Source organism: Limulus polyphemus, unplaced genomic scaffold (genome assembly GCF_000517525.1).
Source record: "Limulus polyphemus unplaced genomic scaffold, Limulus_polyphemus-2.1.2 Scaffold4194, whole genome shotgun sequence".
NCBI classification, from domain to species: Eukaryota; Metazoa; Arthropoda; class Merostomata; order Xiphosura; family Limulidae; genus Limulus; species Limulus polyphemus.
Genome location: NW_013669804.1, coordinates 13,048 through 30,080, shown reverse-complemented (window position 1 = coordinate 30,080; position 17,033 = coordinate 13,048). Strand labels below are relative to the sequence as shown.

Here is a 17,033-nt window from a genome sequence, read left to right as displayed (position 1 = left end):
ACACATATGTCTGTGTATAAAGAAGTACTACCTACAGTAACTGTGGAAGTAGTAATTTTATCGGTTAGTAAGACAGACTTTAAGAAAATATATATTGTGAAACTACAAGTATGATGAAAACACAAAAGAAATTCAAGAACTAATTAGTTTAAAGCTCACCAGTGAAGACGAAGAGCGTGAAGAAAAGCAGACAGCCCCTCCATGATCAGGAGAACTCCAATTGTCAATACTGCCCAAGCAGCAAAAATAAAGTACATCATTAAAAACCCATATTGCAATGAAGCATTAATCCCAATACGCATGACCATTGTCCATAATACTTCTGACAGCTCTGTAAAATATGTGAGAGATATATCAAAAAACTATAAGATGAAATATCCTAGAACATACACACACAAGCATATCGGTGTATATAATACAACACACTTGCATATAAGTATCTTAAATTATAGAATAAATAGGGGACTGTCCATGTATATACTTTTGACAACTGTATCAAATGTGTACAGGAATTAAAAACATTAAAACATTTTATCTCAACACACACATGTAGTTGGGTAGTTATATACATAATCAAATACCCTTGCAACCACTGGTGCCTAACTTTGTTAAGTGGTGCCTAACTTTGTTAGGAGGAGGGAAGCAGGGGTAACAAAGAACTGACAGGCAAAGTGAAGCCAGAAAATATTTTGCTACAGAAATATTCAAAGCGGAATGGCATGTGCCACTCCTGATTAGGCACCTATGCTACCAATTAATTATTTCCAATTACAAAACAAATATGGGATGTATGAAGCCTGAGGAGGGTTTTTATCCACTATCTATTTCACCTAAGTTCTTCAAATATTTCAGAATATCCTTTTAAAGTTGTCTTTTCTGTGGTATTTATTTTAAAGAATTGTTACGTATCACATTTATTACAATGCAACTCACACTTAGAGAGCTTTAACTTGTATACATACTGTACCTAACTATTTTCCTCTGTGTATACTTTACATTTATTTTAGATACCAAATAATACGTGCTTGTCTTTCTGAACATAGGATTTATTAAGTTTATAGTTAACAACAACAATAACTAGAAGTAAGACTATTAAAAGTTTCTTTAAATAATCAAACATATGAGTTATGATAAAATATAAAGATACTCAATAATAATTATATTTAATTAAATGAAAAGTTTTCCCTGATACAGTTATCTTTTCCCAAAACAGAAAAATTTAACCAATGGAGAACAAGCGGACTTACGAGCATGAGCAAGGCTAAGAGCCCAAAGACGAAGATATGAAGCAGTATGAGAAATAGAACCCAGACAATACTCAATAGTATGAATAGCTTGATGAATAAAAACATTTCCAAAATCAAACTCTCCATCACTTTCACCGTGACTTGTTCCACTATGATGTTGGTTCACTCTATCCTCAATTTCACCTGCATTTTCTTCAATTGGTGAATGTTGAGTCATCTGTAGACATGATATGTAAGAATATATCTAATCTACACTCAGTATTACACAAAACATTACAAATCTTTATAAAAAATATATTGTATCAATTGAGCAAGGTTTAAAATGAATTTACATAGTGCATTAAGCCTAGTTATTACATTGAGTAATGCCAGAAATAACTACAAAAATTTTCTATTTATTATATAGAAACATTGTAATGGTATTAAAAAAAAAAGTCTTATTTTCAATAAAAAGATACAGTTCAAATATGAAAGAACCTTATAAAGGTTATTTGAAAAGACAGCCCCATTAATTTCAGACTGTAAAATAATACTAATATTAAATTTTCTTGGTAAAAATCTCCTGTAAGAACACAGAACCTAAGGTCGCAACAACCCACTGATTCATGTTTTAATTATGTATTTCTTTGCAAAACGTTTATCCATATGAAGATTCAAAAATTTCAAGTATACAGCTAAATATTGATATGTATAATGCTTACATGAAACTCTTCTTTAATTCATGTACTTGTGCTACCTATTAATACAAGACAATATAGTAGATGGCAGTGTGGTTTTCCACACACCAACTTAAAATCTCATATCAGACAAGTTATCAGTTAAAATATTAATCACACTCAATTTCTAGCATTTCTTAGACCTATCAGCATCTGGACTTGATGTCCATAGTATATGACAAAGAAACTAACCAAAGGATGACAGAAGTCAGCAGTATCTTACCACCTGTATTAAAGGATTGACTCTCACACTTATAACACACCTTCAATTTAAAGTGCAAGGAATATTTTGTGTTATTCAACTGGTTCAAACCTGGCTCAAAGATCCAGAGCTCTACCACAATACCAACCCACAGCCATTTAGCAACAGCTATTCTTAGATTCTTATATGAAGAATGGTCAACTGAATGATGGTATAAAAGGGAATATTTATATCAAGAATTTAACATAAAAGAGAAGTTAGAAAACTATGCAATAACTTCAATAAAGAAACCTTAAAAAACAAACATAAACTTACACTTTAAACAGGGCATTGAAAAGGCAGCAAAATGTATCATTATAAAATACTTACTTTATGCAGCTTTTGTTTCCACTGATACAGTTGAACGAAGGGCTTTGTCAGCAGCATCCACGGAATACAAACAACAGCAATGATGACGAGTCCGGTTTGAATATATCTCTAGGAAAATATATTGATTCAATTGAGTAAGGTTTAAAATTAGTTTACACCATAGGTTAAGCCTAGTTATTACTTTGAGTAATGCCAGATAGAACTACTAAAATTTCTTTTTATATAGAAACATCATGATGTTGTGTATGTAATAAAGCAAGAAATAAATTACTATATTCTGTAAAATAAATGTAATAAAGTAAGAAATAAATTACTATATTCTGTAAAATAAATGTAATAAAGTAAGAAATAAATTACTATATTCTGTAAAATAAATGTAATAAAGCAAGAAATAAATTACTATATTCTGTAAAATAAATGTAATAAAGTAAGAAATAAATTACCATATTCTGTAAAATAAATGTAATAAAGTAAGAAATAAATTACTATATTCTGTAAAATAAATGTAATAAAGCAAGAAATAAATTACTATATTCTGTAAAATAAATGTAATAAAGCAAGAAATAAATTACTATATTCTGTAAAATACTGCAGCACCAAAATCTATATGTGAACAACTAATTTTTATTTTATTTAAAAAATCTTTGAATGCTTAATGTTTATAGTTATTAGTTACTTAAAAAGAACACTAAGGGTCCTTTTAATAGAACAGTTTGTTATAAAGCTAGCATGATGTCGGAACAAGAAAGTCCGATTGTAATTATCTTTCACTAATACATTGCTGCAACAACTCCAGATCATTCAAGAATTTTCTATTATCTTAAAAAAAAAAAAGCACCTTGGAATGCTCGATATTTTTCTACATGGATCAAAATAATTTAAAATTCATCTGAAGATATATGAAGGCTGATACTAAACACTGGTTGAAACATGTAAAAATATATTAGAAATACAAATACAAGTTTGGTTACCATACACAGGTTGAAACATGTAAAAATATATTAGAAATACAAATACAAGTTTGGTTACCATACACAGGTTGAAAACACCAGGTCCAATTTTTATACTTATGTTTATAAACTTGAAACATTCGTTTTCATAATTAAGGGAAAAGGTTGCTACAACTCCAACAAAGCACCTGAGAAGCAAACATATTGTTTGTTTAGAAGGTAACAAGAAAAAGTCAAGTCATTTACAGGTTGGGTTGGGAAAATCTGAAGATTAACGACAAGCACAGCCAATTCTGCAGTCTGAAGGGAGGGTTGATGGAAGGTAGAAAATAGGTTTTTTAAAAGAAATCTAGCACATTTTAATTAATATGTAGACATTCATGCACAAGTAACATTAATATTACTGCTTCGTACTTGTGTTATCTTCTATACTTGTGTACTTATAACACTATTTTTCATGCAACAGGGAATTTATTTATTTCAGTCCGATGATAGACCTTTAATAATTTCATAAAAGTAGCGTGCATTTTCCTCATCCACTTTGAGCAGTATTTTCGTCTCGAAATGAATGTGAAAACAACACACTGTGCTATTTCTAATACAGCACTAATCTACTGAGCAGAGCCAAGCCTGTTTCAGAAAAGCTTTTATGTCTTTGGGCAAGTAAGCTTTCAACCCCAGTTCTCAGTTTCAGGATTTGTAACAAAAGTTTTATGATGCATATTAAGAAACTTTCATTTTCAGCCTCCAATTTGCACCCTCACCCCAATATTGCAAATGTTTTCTTAATGGATGCGTATCAATCTTGTGAATTACCAGTAGTGTATCTAGAAAAAACAGGAAGTTTTAATCTCTGCATTTACTAATTAATAATACAAAAAAATAAGTTTTCCACTCTGTCTTAAATACAATAAGATAATATACTATGTTATTTGTACTTGATGTATTGTGAGCAAGTAAGTATAGCAGTGAAAGGAGCTGTGTGTTAACATTAAAACTGATTATTGAAACCTGTTAATCAATTACTCATTGGGCTCATTAATTAATTCATTCAACTAATAAATTATTATTACACGAGACTTTGATAGTAGTAATAATCTAAAATAGTAATAATTAGAAACAGATTTTTATCAAGTGATTATTTTCGAGAGTTGTGACACTAATCGATTAAACTAAACAATCTTGAATTAATCAAAAATGATGAGAAATCATACAAGAAATATTTTAATTTACTTGAATAGTTGGGATACTAGAACAGAGTAATAAATAGAAACACTAATTTCAATTAGTTTATTATTTTTCATGACATTAATAAATTTAATCTAATTTCATTTAACCTTATGTGCATGGGTGGGGTCAAAGTGTTGATGCCTTGACCTTGTACAAGATGAAATTCAATATGGTATTATGCATTTCATGTCAAGAATTATGAACATATATACATATACACACACACATAATATGCTAAATGTTTAGGGTATTAAAAATAATAGTGCCACTATTATTCAAGTCTGACATTGTAAGTTGCCAATACCCAAATGTTACTAAAATTAACTTTTTAAATGTATAAAATATATAGCACTGCTTAACATTTCTGATCACGTAAATAAAGAAAATCTTTCTTCTTATCAAAGATGAAATTAACGTCTGTAAACATGCTTAGTTTATTTCCAAGTAAACAATACAAGATGAGCATGAATTAAAAATAAATAACATAAAACCAAAAAATAAATTTCCTACATAATTCATTTCCAGTAAGTAATTTAAGTACATACCTGACCATTATACATCTCTTTTAAGTAACAAGGATCTTTGGGATAGGTCATAAGGAACATATTGATCAACATGATTAACAAACTACTGGCACAAGAAGACTGGGAAGCATCAAAAGTGACCCACTTTACAAATATCAGTACCACGAGGTATCCAAAAATTGCAAGTAGAAATATTAACTGTGGTAAGAACTCACAAACAATGTTCAATGGCTGGCGAAAATATCTGGAAAAAATTACAAACGAGTTGAGCTAATACTTCTTTAAAAAAAGGGGGGGCTTTGAAGATTATAAGCTCATTCATGTGTACAACATATTTTGAAAATGGTTTTACCCTATCACATACTAGAATACACAAAATATGTAAAAAATTAAGAATGAAGTTATTTACACGAAAAGATGAAAGCACCTGCCTACAATTTACATAGTTTATTTCTAAGCCAACAATCCAACATAAACCTACAGATATTTAAACTTGTGTAGTGGTCTTTGACAAAGAAAAAGCTTTAGAATAAACAACTTTCTAACTGTATGGTCAGCAAATGTTAAATAAAAACGAGCTTTAGAAAAAAACAATTTTCTAACTGTATGGTCAACAACTGTTAAAAAAGGAGCTCTAGAACAAACAATTTTTTAACTGTATGGTCAACAATTGTTAAAAAAAAGGAGCTTTAGAACAAAAATGTTCTAACTATATGGCCAGAAAATTTGTGAAAAAAAAAAAGAGCTTTAGAACAAAAGTTTCTAACTGTATGGTCAGCAAATGTTAAAAAAAAAGGAGCTTCATTTATTGCCAAATATTTTGCTCATATTTAAGGTAATTTGGTCTCGCTCTTTTCTTTCAACTACCATGAAGTGACCACAGAACATGCACATGTCAAAATATAATATACTGTTCTTTTTTTTAATTATCACAATACGACCAGGTGGTGCACACTGCAACTACTGTATACAAGACAGTTTTGGCAGAAGATGGCACTTCTGTAAAATGCCTAATGAGTAATGCACCAGCAGTGATATAAAACCTTGATGTTGCTTAATTGTCTATGTCTGTAAGTAAAACAGCTCAAAAATGTGTGACTGTCAATTGTTCTTATCCATTACTGCTTCAAGATGTCAACAAAATGTTTGTGCTATTGTTCATGAAATTCCTTGACAGTTATTCAGCGAATTTTTGAAAAATTATTTTATTCAAATGTAAAATTTTTGTTTCATTCCTAAGTATTTAAACTTTCTTAGTTAAGAAAACACAACTTTTTGTTATGGATAAAAAAATAACCTGTATGTAGAAGATCAATATACACATTTTTCTATAATTACATTTCAAAAAGCATATTTTGAATGAAAATCAATTGGATAAATTCAATTTGCTGTCACTGTGATAAAGAATGATAGGAATTCAAACTATTTCTCCTGAAAACTTACCTATGGTTCAAAAAACTCAAAAGTACACCAAACAACATTTGAGAAACACCCAAGATCACGGAAACTTTCATTTTGTATGAATTTAAGAACAATATTTTGTTGCTTGCCACTTGCCAAACCTAGAAAAAAATACACAAAAACAATTAGCATCTTATAACTGAAACAACTAATTCTTTCCAGCATTGGTTTTCTTGCTAAGGGTTGTTGCAAAATAAATCACACTTTTTCCCCCAAAGTAATGATGAACTTGGTAGGACTGCGAATATCATCACTCATGAGAAAATGTTATTTCAATGTACTCCTGAGTGTTTGACTCTTTGAATTTAATTTTTTGCAAAAACTTTTGAATCATGGTGCTCACTAGAACTCAGGTTCATGTCGCATGTGCTGCCTTCGGGATGGCTCAAAAACTAGTCACAGACATGCTCTGAGAATACAAGTGAAGCTTTCGTTCAACAATGCACAGAAGAAATATTGGAAACTTTCCCCGACTGTGAGAGACACAAACGTGAAACCTTGATTCGTGTTCTCACTGATGTGCTCAAAGAGACAGCCACAAAAACAGATATGTTTGTTGCATTGCTGAAATATTTTGCAAATCGATTAAAACTCGTGCATGAGAACAATGGTGGCCCAATCAAGCGATATTGATACTTGGAATAACTTTTTGATTGAATTAAAATTTTATTTTACTTTGTTATTCTCTCAGGGAAAAAAAGTGTGATTTATTTTGCAACACCCCTTAAATACCACAAGCACTTCAAAAAAACTTTGTGTCAGATTTATTTTCGTAAATAATTAACAAAATTGGTAAACTTAACTTCTTATGATTACAAAAACTATCTGGTGTTAAATAATTATTAAATACTGATGCATTGCAGCCTTTATTACCATCAGATAATTTTCCAGACAACACTAGTTAATTTTATTTTTATAGGATTAATTCTGAACATTTAAAAAAGAGTTTACACAATAGGTTTAGGCATACGAGAACAAGTTGTGTGTGTATCTATAGTAACATGATTATTAGAGGAAGTGGACCAGTATGTTTATCACCAGTATACTGAGCTATGTTGATAATAGTAGTATGGTTGTGGATAACCAGATTCAACGTGATAAGTACAAAATTTCACATTTGTTTTAAATTACACATTTCTAGTAGGACAGTTATTCATTCATCTTATTGATGTAAAATTAAGATTAAGTCTTAGATTCATTTTTAAACAAGACTTTTATGTTATACAGTAACAAAGACTCATTTCAAATTCCAGGAAGAATGCCACTTTAACTTTTCAAGTACTTAAACTACTGCTACCTCGTGAAAACAGATGATAGAAAATGACAATAAACCTATAGTTATGAATTACTTTTTACAATAAGTACTTATAATGATAAGTATTATACATATTTGTTCAATAGATGCAGTGATGACATCATTCTACAATATTCTCGAAGCAATACTTCACTGAATAACTTACGGGGTCAATTCCAAATGGGTACGAAGAGTTACTAAAGTGTTCCAGTGGATTCAGCTGTATGTGTTCTGGATAAAGATTTGGGTCTTTACTGAAGAAACAATGAAAATCATACATTTAACATCCCATTCCATTTAAACTATGCAAAAACTTAATCAAACACAAAATCATATTTAAATGCTTGAATACTTTGCAATATTTGTTTTTACAATTATCTAATGCAAGTTAAAAAAAAAGCTAACTAAACTTTGTTTGCAAAAAAAAAAAAGATTTAACCTATTTTTCTGAGTGCTCTCACAAAATATGAATTTATTCTTCAATTGAAATTTGCAGAAGGAAATACTTGTTTCAATAATGTTTTATGTGATTGGCTTTCGTGTAAATTTTCAGTATTGTGGTTTCAAGAAATTATAACAAAGAAAGGTTTACAGACAACACAAGCTTTTCAAACCTTCAGAGTTTAAAACTAAGCAACTGATGTACATAATTCCAAGTTTCTGACACAATAACACTCATGAATCTAAACAAAATTACTCAAGTATTCACATTTCTAGTGAATTTGAACTAATTACTTTTGGGAAGTTGATGTGTACTAGAAACAAAACAAACAGATCAAACTCTAATCAGATGTCTAAGTTTGAAAACAAATTGTGAACAGATGAACAGCATCACGTAATTAACATAATGTAAAATGTTACTAAGAGTTCTGTAACAGGTGCAAGATATAAAAAAAAAAGAATTAAATTTTTGACAATATAAAAATTCATTCATTTTTCTCACATACTCTTCTTTTGGTGGGGCTGACCAAGAAGATCCAAAAATGTTGTAGGATTTAGCAAAAGCATCATTATAAATTACACCAGTGTAAATGGAGAAGGTCCCCATCAGTAATATTATGTAACGTCCATTAAAAAATGTGTTCCATATCTGAAAGCGAAAAAATATAAAAAATGATTAATTAGAAACAGAATTTAAAAAAAATTACTCTGCTTATTTTCAAAATAGTGACAAAAATTTCCATGTTAATAATAAAATTACAATCTAAAAGCAAAAAATCTTTGATACATTCAGCACAGTTAATTTTTTTTGTTGACAAATCCATTTTTCTGAGTTCTCTAATAAAATATGAAGTACTACTTAAATTTCGATGGTGTAATTTTACTGTAAATCAGGCTTAAATTTGTTTGCCCTGTTGCTATAGTGTTGAACAGATATTAAACAGTAGGACTATTTGTTAATTATTAAGATAATAAACATTTGTTTGCCCTGTTGCTATAGTGTTGAACAGATATTAAACAGTAGGACTATTTGTTAATCATTAAGATAATAAACATTTGTTTGCCCTATTGCTATAGTGTTGAACAGATATTAAACAGTAGGACTATTTATTAATTATTAAGATAATAAAAATTTGTTTGCCTTGTTGCTATAGTGTTGAACAGATATTAAACAGTAGGACTATTTGTTAATTAAGATGATAATGTCTGGGAAGATGACAGAATAGAACAACAGTGTTAGGCTCTATCACTGTTAAGCAAAATACCTAACTTCACTGTCTTAAAAAAATTAATTTAAAACAGAAGAAGCTTCTGGTCTAGTTAGTTAAGCCTTTATAACTTATGTTCTCAATGACTGTACTTAAAAAATATTAATATTCTTCTGAATGTTTCACAAGTATTATAATTAATTTGATTAGTTTGTCTGCAATCATATATCAGATTGAAGATGCTATGCTGGGCTTGTGTTTGTTTGTTGCTATAATTTTGAGCATTGATAACCAGTCTTGATGTCCATTTCTTTAAATTAAGAACACAATCCCATCTTATTATGAACTTGGTACAAAAAAGAATAATACACAGTAATAATAATAAGTAATAAAATAAAAATAAATGAATTAATAAATAATTAAATAACGCATATAAAAAAAATGGCAGTAGGTTGCTGCTAACTAGTTGCTTCCCTCTGGTTGGTAGTTTGAACATTAACGACACTGCCATGTTACCTACACTGTGCACTGACAGATTTGATAGGACTCCATAATTGCAGAGAGGAGAACATGTGCTTTAGCCAGTGATATAAATATCTCTAGCAGGTAACAATAACCAAAAGCAATTTTCTATGTAGAACTTTTCTTCAAAAAGAAAAAGAGGAGAAACACTCAGTAAGTGAACTACATTCATTACTTTTTCTCTCACAAGTAAATCTTTGTAGCTGGAAAGGTAAGACAACAAAATGTTTAAGAGGATATTCTTTATATCTATTTTAACATAAAAATTAATTCATGTGATATTTTATCTCTGAGAATTACATTTTAACTACATGAACTGACAAGATAAAATTTCAGAATATCACACTAACTTTATGATCTTATGAACTATAAAACCACGCTACATGATTTTAAATTATCGTCACTTAGATTCAAACTTGGCATGCAAATTTTGGATATACCTGTATTCTTATTGATTCAAAGAACTAGATCTGTCAGACTCAAAAAAATAGAAATAGTGTACCTTCACTCCAGAAAAATACATTTAGTTTCGATGTTGTGTCTAAAAGGCTGTTAAAGGTAACACTTTAATCAATATATGCAAACTTAAAATAAAAGCATAAATGTAAAAACAGATTTGAAAGGAAAGTCAATATCAAACAACGAAATATGTTTACATTATGAACCTATGCACCAAAACAATAGCAAGAAATATTACAAATTGTAAATGCTCTTAAGAAACTAAAGAGGAAAGTACTTTAGGTAAAACAGTCTAGTAAACAAACATAGCACTAACAACACAATTAGCAAATATACACAAATATTCAGCATTACATATAGTAGAAAATTCACAGAGAGAGAGAGAGACTGTGTAAAATGTTTACAACATCAATTAACCTTGTTCCTGATAAAATGTGGGTTCATTTGTTTGGGACATTTGGCTAAACAAGAGCCATATGCACTAACCATTTCAAATTTTGAATTGTACCATTAGAAGGAAGATTACTTAGTCAACAGCACCCACCAACTTTTGTATTACTCTAATCAAACAGATAGACTTGACCAGCACACTTATATTGTACCTGTCGATCCAAAGTGTAGTGTGTGTGATTTTGCAATAACACAATCTCACAATCTAGCAAACCAATCACCAAGTCCCACTCTGGCAATTAAATAAATGATTTAATTTCTTAATTCAGAAGGTTTATGTGAATTCTTCATACAAGAAAGATTTTATTCTCTTAAGGATTCCTAAATTCAGTGATTCTTTTGTGTGAATACTGATGTAATGTTCACTCCCTTGAGAGCAGCATTGCTGGACTGATCATACATGTTCCGTGGCCTAACGTAAAACTTGCATCCTCTCTCGCTTTTACAGAATGTTTCATATTCATTATACTACACCTTGTACACTAACTACATTCTTTATTTGACACATTGCAATCACATAAGCTGTTTAGCAATCTGTTTTGTTGCAAGTGGAATTAACTTTACAAGAAGAGGACATTAAATTTTTTTATAAATAATTCAATAGCTTAAAAGCTTCTTAGTTTTGAAGTTAGATTTCTACTGTAATCAGCAAAGATCTAGCACATAAACACTCACAAAGTATACTGGAAGATGAAAAAATGTACCCCAAATTCTACATTTAAGATACCAATAAAAACAATAATTAGAAAGTCAAGGCTTATAACTTACCTCATTATCTGACTTTTTGGCTGACAGAGTTTTCTCTTTCACAACCATCCACAAACCAAAGAGTGCCATAAGAAGTCCATGTCCAGCATCCCCAAACATTACAGCAAAGAGAAATGGAAATGTGATGATGGTATAGGGAGCTTGTAAATGGAAAAATATACTTTAATCTACTGTTGAAACCATTTTAGTAAGTCTTTATGACACTTCGTTCCTTGTTTACTGCATTTCATTTGATGACAAAAATTGACAACTTTCTGCATAGAAAGTAAACTTAAGTAGATTTATAAAACAGATAATAATCAAAGAGAACATTTCTTTTCACAGTAAGCTTGTTATTAACAAAGGGGAGTGATAATGGTAATCAATACAACCACAGCAGACACAACTTACAATCTAGTGATCATCTACCACTACTACAATGTAAAACAAAACACCAATTGTATTGATAAGCAACTGAAATGTTTTTTTTTTTAAATATTATCATCTTAATGATTAATCCAAGTATTAAACTTAATTAATTCTTTCAACCCTTTTTTTTTTAAAAAAGAACAGTGCTAACAGTAACTGTATCTATTGGTTGCTCGGATGCCTGAGAACTCAATTAATATACTGGTTGATAGGGATTTTTACTGATGGGTGAAAAATTAGTCTAAAGCTAAAGCCTTTCTACAACTACATTTTTTAAAACCATATGTATTTATTTAAAAGATCAACACGTCCCACATATTTCAACAAGCCCAACTTAAATGGTAGTTGAAAACAAATTCTCATGGTGTTGAAAAGCGACTATAATTATCAAGAAGCAGTTAATGTTCGTAATTTGACGATAACGGCTCAGATTTTCACCCTTAATGGTGAAACATACTGAGTAAAATTCAAGCTTGCTTAAAGCTGTTTAATATATATAAAGACTCTAAAGTGTCTTTACATATAAAACAGCATTAACTAAGTACTTAACAGTCATGGAAGACATATTTAACAAAATTTCCACCAGTTTCATATTTCTACATTAGCCTAATGAAATTTCCACTAGGGCAATCATAACCCCAAATATGTGTAAAACTACATTTAAATTACATATTTTTGTAATATTTCAGTGAAAGCTTTGTTGTGAGGTGCTGTAGGCATATCGTCTGATTAATGATGTGCACCTAACTAATGTTTTTTTAATCACGTGATATATATTATGCCCATGCTGTATAACAGTCAATCGGGATTTATATAAAAGGTCTCAAGTTTCCGTTAGAAAGAGGTTTTTATGTTGTTTTTACAAGTTTTAATATTTGGGCTTCGTTTAGTTTGAGTGGCCATTGAAACAGATATTTCTGTATCGACACGGAATAGTTTGTGAACCTAGATATTAATCGTAGGTTTTTGTTATAAGCTAAAATTAGCTTATTTGTTTCGACTCTACAGAATTTGTTGCTTTTGAGAACTTTTGAAAACCGTTTTGAAAATATCGACAAGTTTTGGTGTAGTGGACATTTGAACAGTGAAAACTTTTGTAACTGTACATCTAGTTGTGAACTGGAACTTTGAATTTACAAACTGAAGCTGAATTTCGACATACTACGTGTTTGAATTGAAGAGACAGTTCCCATGTAGAACTACCAAGAAACAAGAAAGAGTGATTTTTTTGTATTGTATACAAGTTAATATTTGATGTTTCTGATTTTTTTTATATTTCTAAAACTATTTTTATATTCTAAATTTGCAGAGTTGTAATTTTTGTTTTACATATTATATAGTACGGTAATACGGGATCGTAACACTGTGAAACAAAAGACACTTCCACTATTTGTTAGCTCACCTGGATTAACTTCTCTATAATCAGCCACACCATACGCATCGACTATGTTTTGAAAACCACGAGTGAACTTGTTGGTGTTGTGGTAGGTGGGAGGGGTTTCTTGAGTGTTCATACGATTTAAAATGGAAGGTACTGTACTTCCACTGCGTTCCTAAAACAGAAAAGACAGGCAAAAACTCAAAAATATCTTCTTTCAACATTGACCACTTACTGATTTAATGTTCGGGAAGAAGTTTGCGTTTTACTTTAATGAGTTTGCTTCTTTTTTTTTTATGCATACAAGCAATTGTCTACAATGTATGTAAAAGTTAGATACCGTTCCTCTGCGTAGAGCTAGCTGAATTCTGTCCAGGTCAGAGACAGCACACCAACACTCTGCTATCAGGCATTTCTGAGTCACATCTAGATCAAAAAGATTTAGTGTGTGGTAGATTGCCTTAATCTTTTGAACTTTTGAAATCCATAACTTAATATCTTTTGCTGCATTAACGAGCACACGATAGCGATGATCTTTCGTCTGTTCCAAAACCTGCAAAGGAAATATTTTCAGAACAACAATTATTAGGCAAATAATATTTTCAACTATCAGTTTTAGTTTTCATAACAGACAAAATAAGTTACTAGCAGTAATTCTACAAGAAAAGTAGGTTACTCTTGAATTCAAGGCTATATACAATACACTAATATTATAAGTATCCAGATTGAAATCATAAAATAGCTTCTCTATGTACACTAAACAGTTGTCTTAAGCAAAGAGCAGCCTTCACAGGGCCACAGCCACTCCTTAAAGCTTTATTAGAAGGAATTTCTATTAATAAATAATAAATTTCTGACTAACTTTGTTCAGGTCTTCCAAACGAGACATAACTCCTATTGACATCTCCCTTCGCTCTGCTGCTGTCTCTGGGCATGGATATAAAGTAGCCCGAAACCTATGATTTGACATGGTAATTTTTAGCATATATTTAGGAAAATAAAACATATTTATACACCATCACCTCAAAGCCTATAGGCAAAATCTCATATTTTTCAAATGCATAGCATTTTTTTGTTATTCAAATTTAATGGAATTACTCATAACTTACCTCACTTCAAATAATACTGTAATGAATGAAGATGGTTCCATTGCAATTATAAGATATTCTTTTGTTTAAGTTCAATCCATCCATCTTGAACAAAATATGTTAGTTTTGAAATTCATTCTGGAATCAATATAATAATTCCATCTAACAACAAGTATTACTAAAAAATGATTTTCTATTATTGGGATCAGAACACGTAAACCCAAAGTTAAATTATGTACTCAAAAAAAACGTGTAGTTAAAAATACTAGAGTACACTGTTCCCACACTGGGTATCAAACCACAATCAATATATTCCTACAAACCTTAAAGTTTAACAATGAGATGCTAGGGGAAAAATAGATTAAGAAAGACAGATGAAATGCAAGCTTACCCTTCACAGATTTTCTTCACCCTTGTTTTAAGTTGTTCTCCTTGGAAAAAAATTATGAAGACACATTTGTTCGACTTCTCTCCCTTAAAAGGAGAACAAAAAAGTTATATGACAGTAAAAAAATTAATATTTTAAAATATTGCAAACAATCACACTTTATTCAACTGAAATTATTAGCAATATTAAATATGCAACTTCCAGAACAGTAAAATTACACAGTCAATAATAGGGTTAGTCTATATGTGGTCAATAATAGGCTTAGTATTGGTACACAAACTGTCATCTAACTTCTTTAAACTTGTTTTTAGGTTATTTCTAATCTGCTTCTAGCCATTAAATGTCAAATATCTCAAAATACTTCACTATAAGCAAAATGAAACATTTACAAAGCTCACTTTTTTTTTAATACTAGTATCTTTTCATTTTTATAGAAATTCTCGGAATTGTTAAACAAGAGTCTTGTTACATACATATATATGTGAATTTTAACAGTAACTGTGCTGTCAAGTTGAAAATGTATATGCTTTGTGACACTAATAAAACATTTTACCTAATGAATTATGATAAAAACTGCAAGTTTTAAAGACAACCCGACACTATAAACCATGATTGTGATTAAAAACAAATATATATGTAAATCATTTCAATGTTAAATCAACAATAGCTTATGACAGCAATATATTTATGATGCTTACTGTAACATAATCTTCCAGGGGTACATCAATTTCACTCTGCCTTAGGAAAACGTTACCTCGACACACGCGCCACAGCATTCTTTCAAACAATGGTAAACGCTCTCTCAGAATTACTCCAGCCACAAAACTGTTAAAGTCAACAGAAAATACAAAAAATCCTTTAATTCTAGTCTAGGTAAACTTGGAGATAAATATCATAATGTTAAGATTGAATACTAGTAGCACTAGTTTTCTACATATACATGCATGTAAATTTTTGTATGGAAAAAAACCCAAAGACATGATTCAAATACACAATACAAGTGCTAAAGAAATTTATCCTTACTAAGAGATCACCAGCGTGTTATGCTAGTCTTAAAAACTTAGTTTCTGTTAGGATATATTCACAAAGTCTCATCTTTGGATTATAGATATGGCACAACTAGATTAACTTAACTTAAATTGTCCCTTAGGTTGAGGTTAACAGTTCATGAATATGGCACAACGAGATTAACTTAAATTGTCCCTAAGGTTGAGGTTAACAGTTCATGAGAAAAATATAGGCTATTGAGAGAGTTAAGCTAAAAATTCAGATATCATACTTCTAAAAGTCTGAATTATTTTTATAGGTAACATCTAAATTACAAATTACACATCAACTGTGTCTTTAGACATGTATATTAGGTTTTTTTGTAAAAAAACATACTATAATAGTTTATCAAATAAACTCATCTTAATATACACAAATATACATACAGTGTTCTTACAAAACTAATACTATTTTTAACAGCGAAACAACTGTTGGGATATATCAAGTTTGTTAACATAACAGGCATCCCATGATACACAACTGACTTTAGTTATTCTGATCACCAAAAATGAAGTGGGCCATCTGAGAGCATCTACTGAATATTGACCAGCTTCGTTCATGTCATCCCAAGAATGTAGTTCATTGTTGGCATGAATGGTGGCCATGTTAAACAAATGTAGTGCACTCTCATACCATTTTTGATGACCATGGATTTATGTTCAACAATTACTGCTTTATAATGAATAGAATTTATTATATTAGTGTTCAAATGCACCAACAAACTTTGTAAGACCACTGCTGTGCACAGATACATACGTGTAATGCATGCATGTACAACCACGACTACTCAAACAGCAGTGCATTTTATAATCAAAACAGTGTTTTTAAAATATATATATATATCTATATATATATATATATATATACACACACACATATAGAC

General features: G+C 30.2%; 1 protein-coding gene and 1 long non-coding RNA gene across 2 annotated transcripts in view; one reads left to right on the top strand and one right to left on the bottom strand.

Moving 5' to 3' along the window:
* The window catches only part of LOC111088656, a 9,792-nt gene extending 1,201 nt beyond the window's left edge, over nucleotides 1–8,591 (top strand). Inside the window, exons 2-3 of the long non-coding RNA XR_002613117.1 lie at nucleotides 3,718–3,721; nucleotides 8,580–8,591. This is a non-coding gene — a long non-coding RNA (uncharacterized LOC111088656). The remainder of the gene's footprint in view (nucleotides 1–3,717; nucleotides 3,722–8,579) is intronic.
* Nucleotides 1–17,033, bottom strand: part of LOC106470743 (V-type proton ATPase 116 kDa subunit a-like) — a 33,798-nt gene that overhangs the window by 4,369 nt on the left and 12,396 nt on the right. Inside the window, exons 4-16 of the mRNA XM_022399381.1 lie at nucleotides 15,802–15,928; nucleotides 15,107–15,189; nucleotides 14,490–14,583; nucleotides 13,968–14,180; nucleotides 13,652–13,802; nucleotides 11,842–11,981; nucleotides 8,941–9,083; nucleotides 8,160–8,247; nucleotides 6,682–6,800; nucleotides 5,260–5,482; nucleotides 2,535–2,642; nucleotides 1,248–1,464; nucleotides 160–331 (exon numbers count right to left, since the gene is read on the bottom strand). Of these exons, the coding sequence (XP_022255089.1) occupies nucleotides 160–331; nucleotides 1,248–1,464; nucleotides 2,535–2,642; nucleotides 5,260–5,482; nucleotides 6,682–6,800; nucleotides 8,160–8,247; nucleotides 8,941–9,083; nucleotides 11,842–11,981; nucleotides 13,652–13,802; nucleotides 13,968–14,180; nucleotides 14,490–14,583; nucleotides 15,107–15,189; nucleotides 15,802–15,928 (1,878 nt within the window). The remainder of the gene's footprint in view (nucleotides 1–159; nucleotides 332–1,247; nucleotides 1,465–2,534; nucleotides 2,643–5,259; nucleotides 5,483–6,681; nucleotides 6,801–8,159; nucleotides 8,248–8,940; nucleotides 9,084–11,841; nucleotides 11,982–13,651; nucleotides 13,803–13,967; nucleotides 14,181–14,489; nucleotides 14,584–15,106; nucleotides 15,190–15,801; nucleotides 15,929–17,033) is intronic.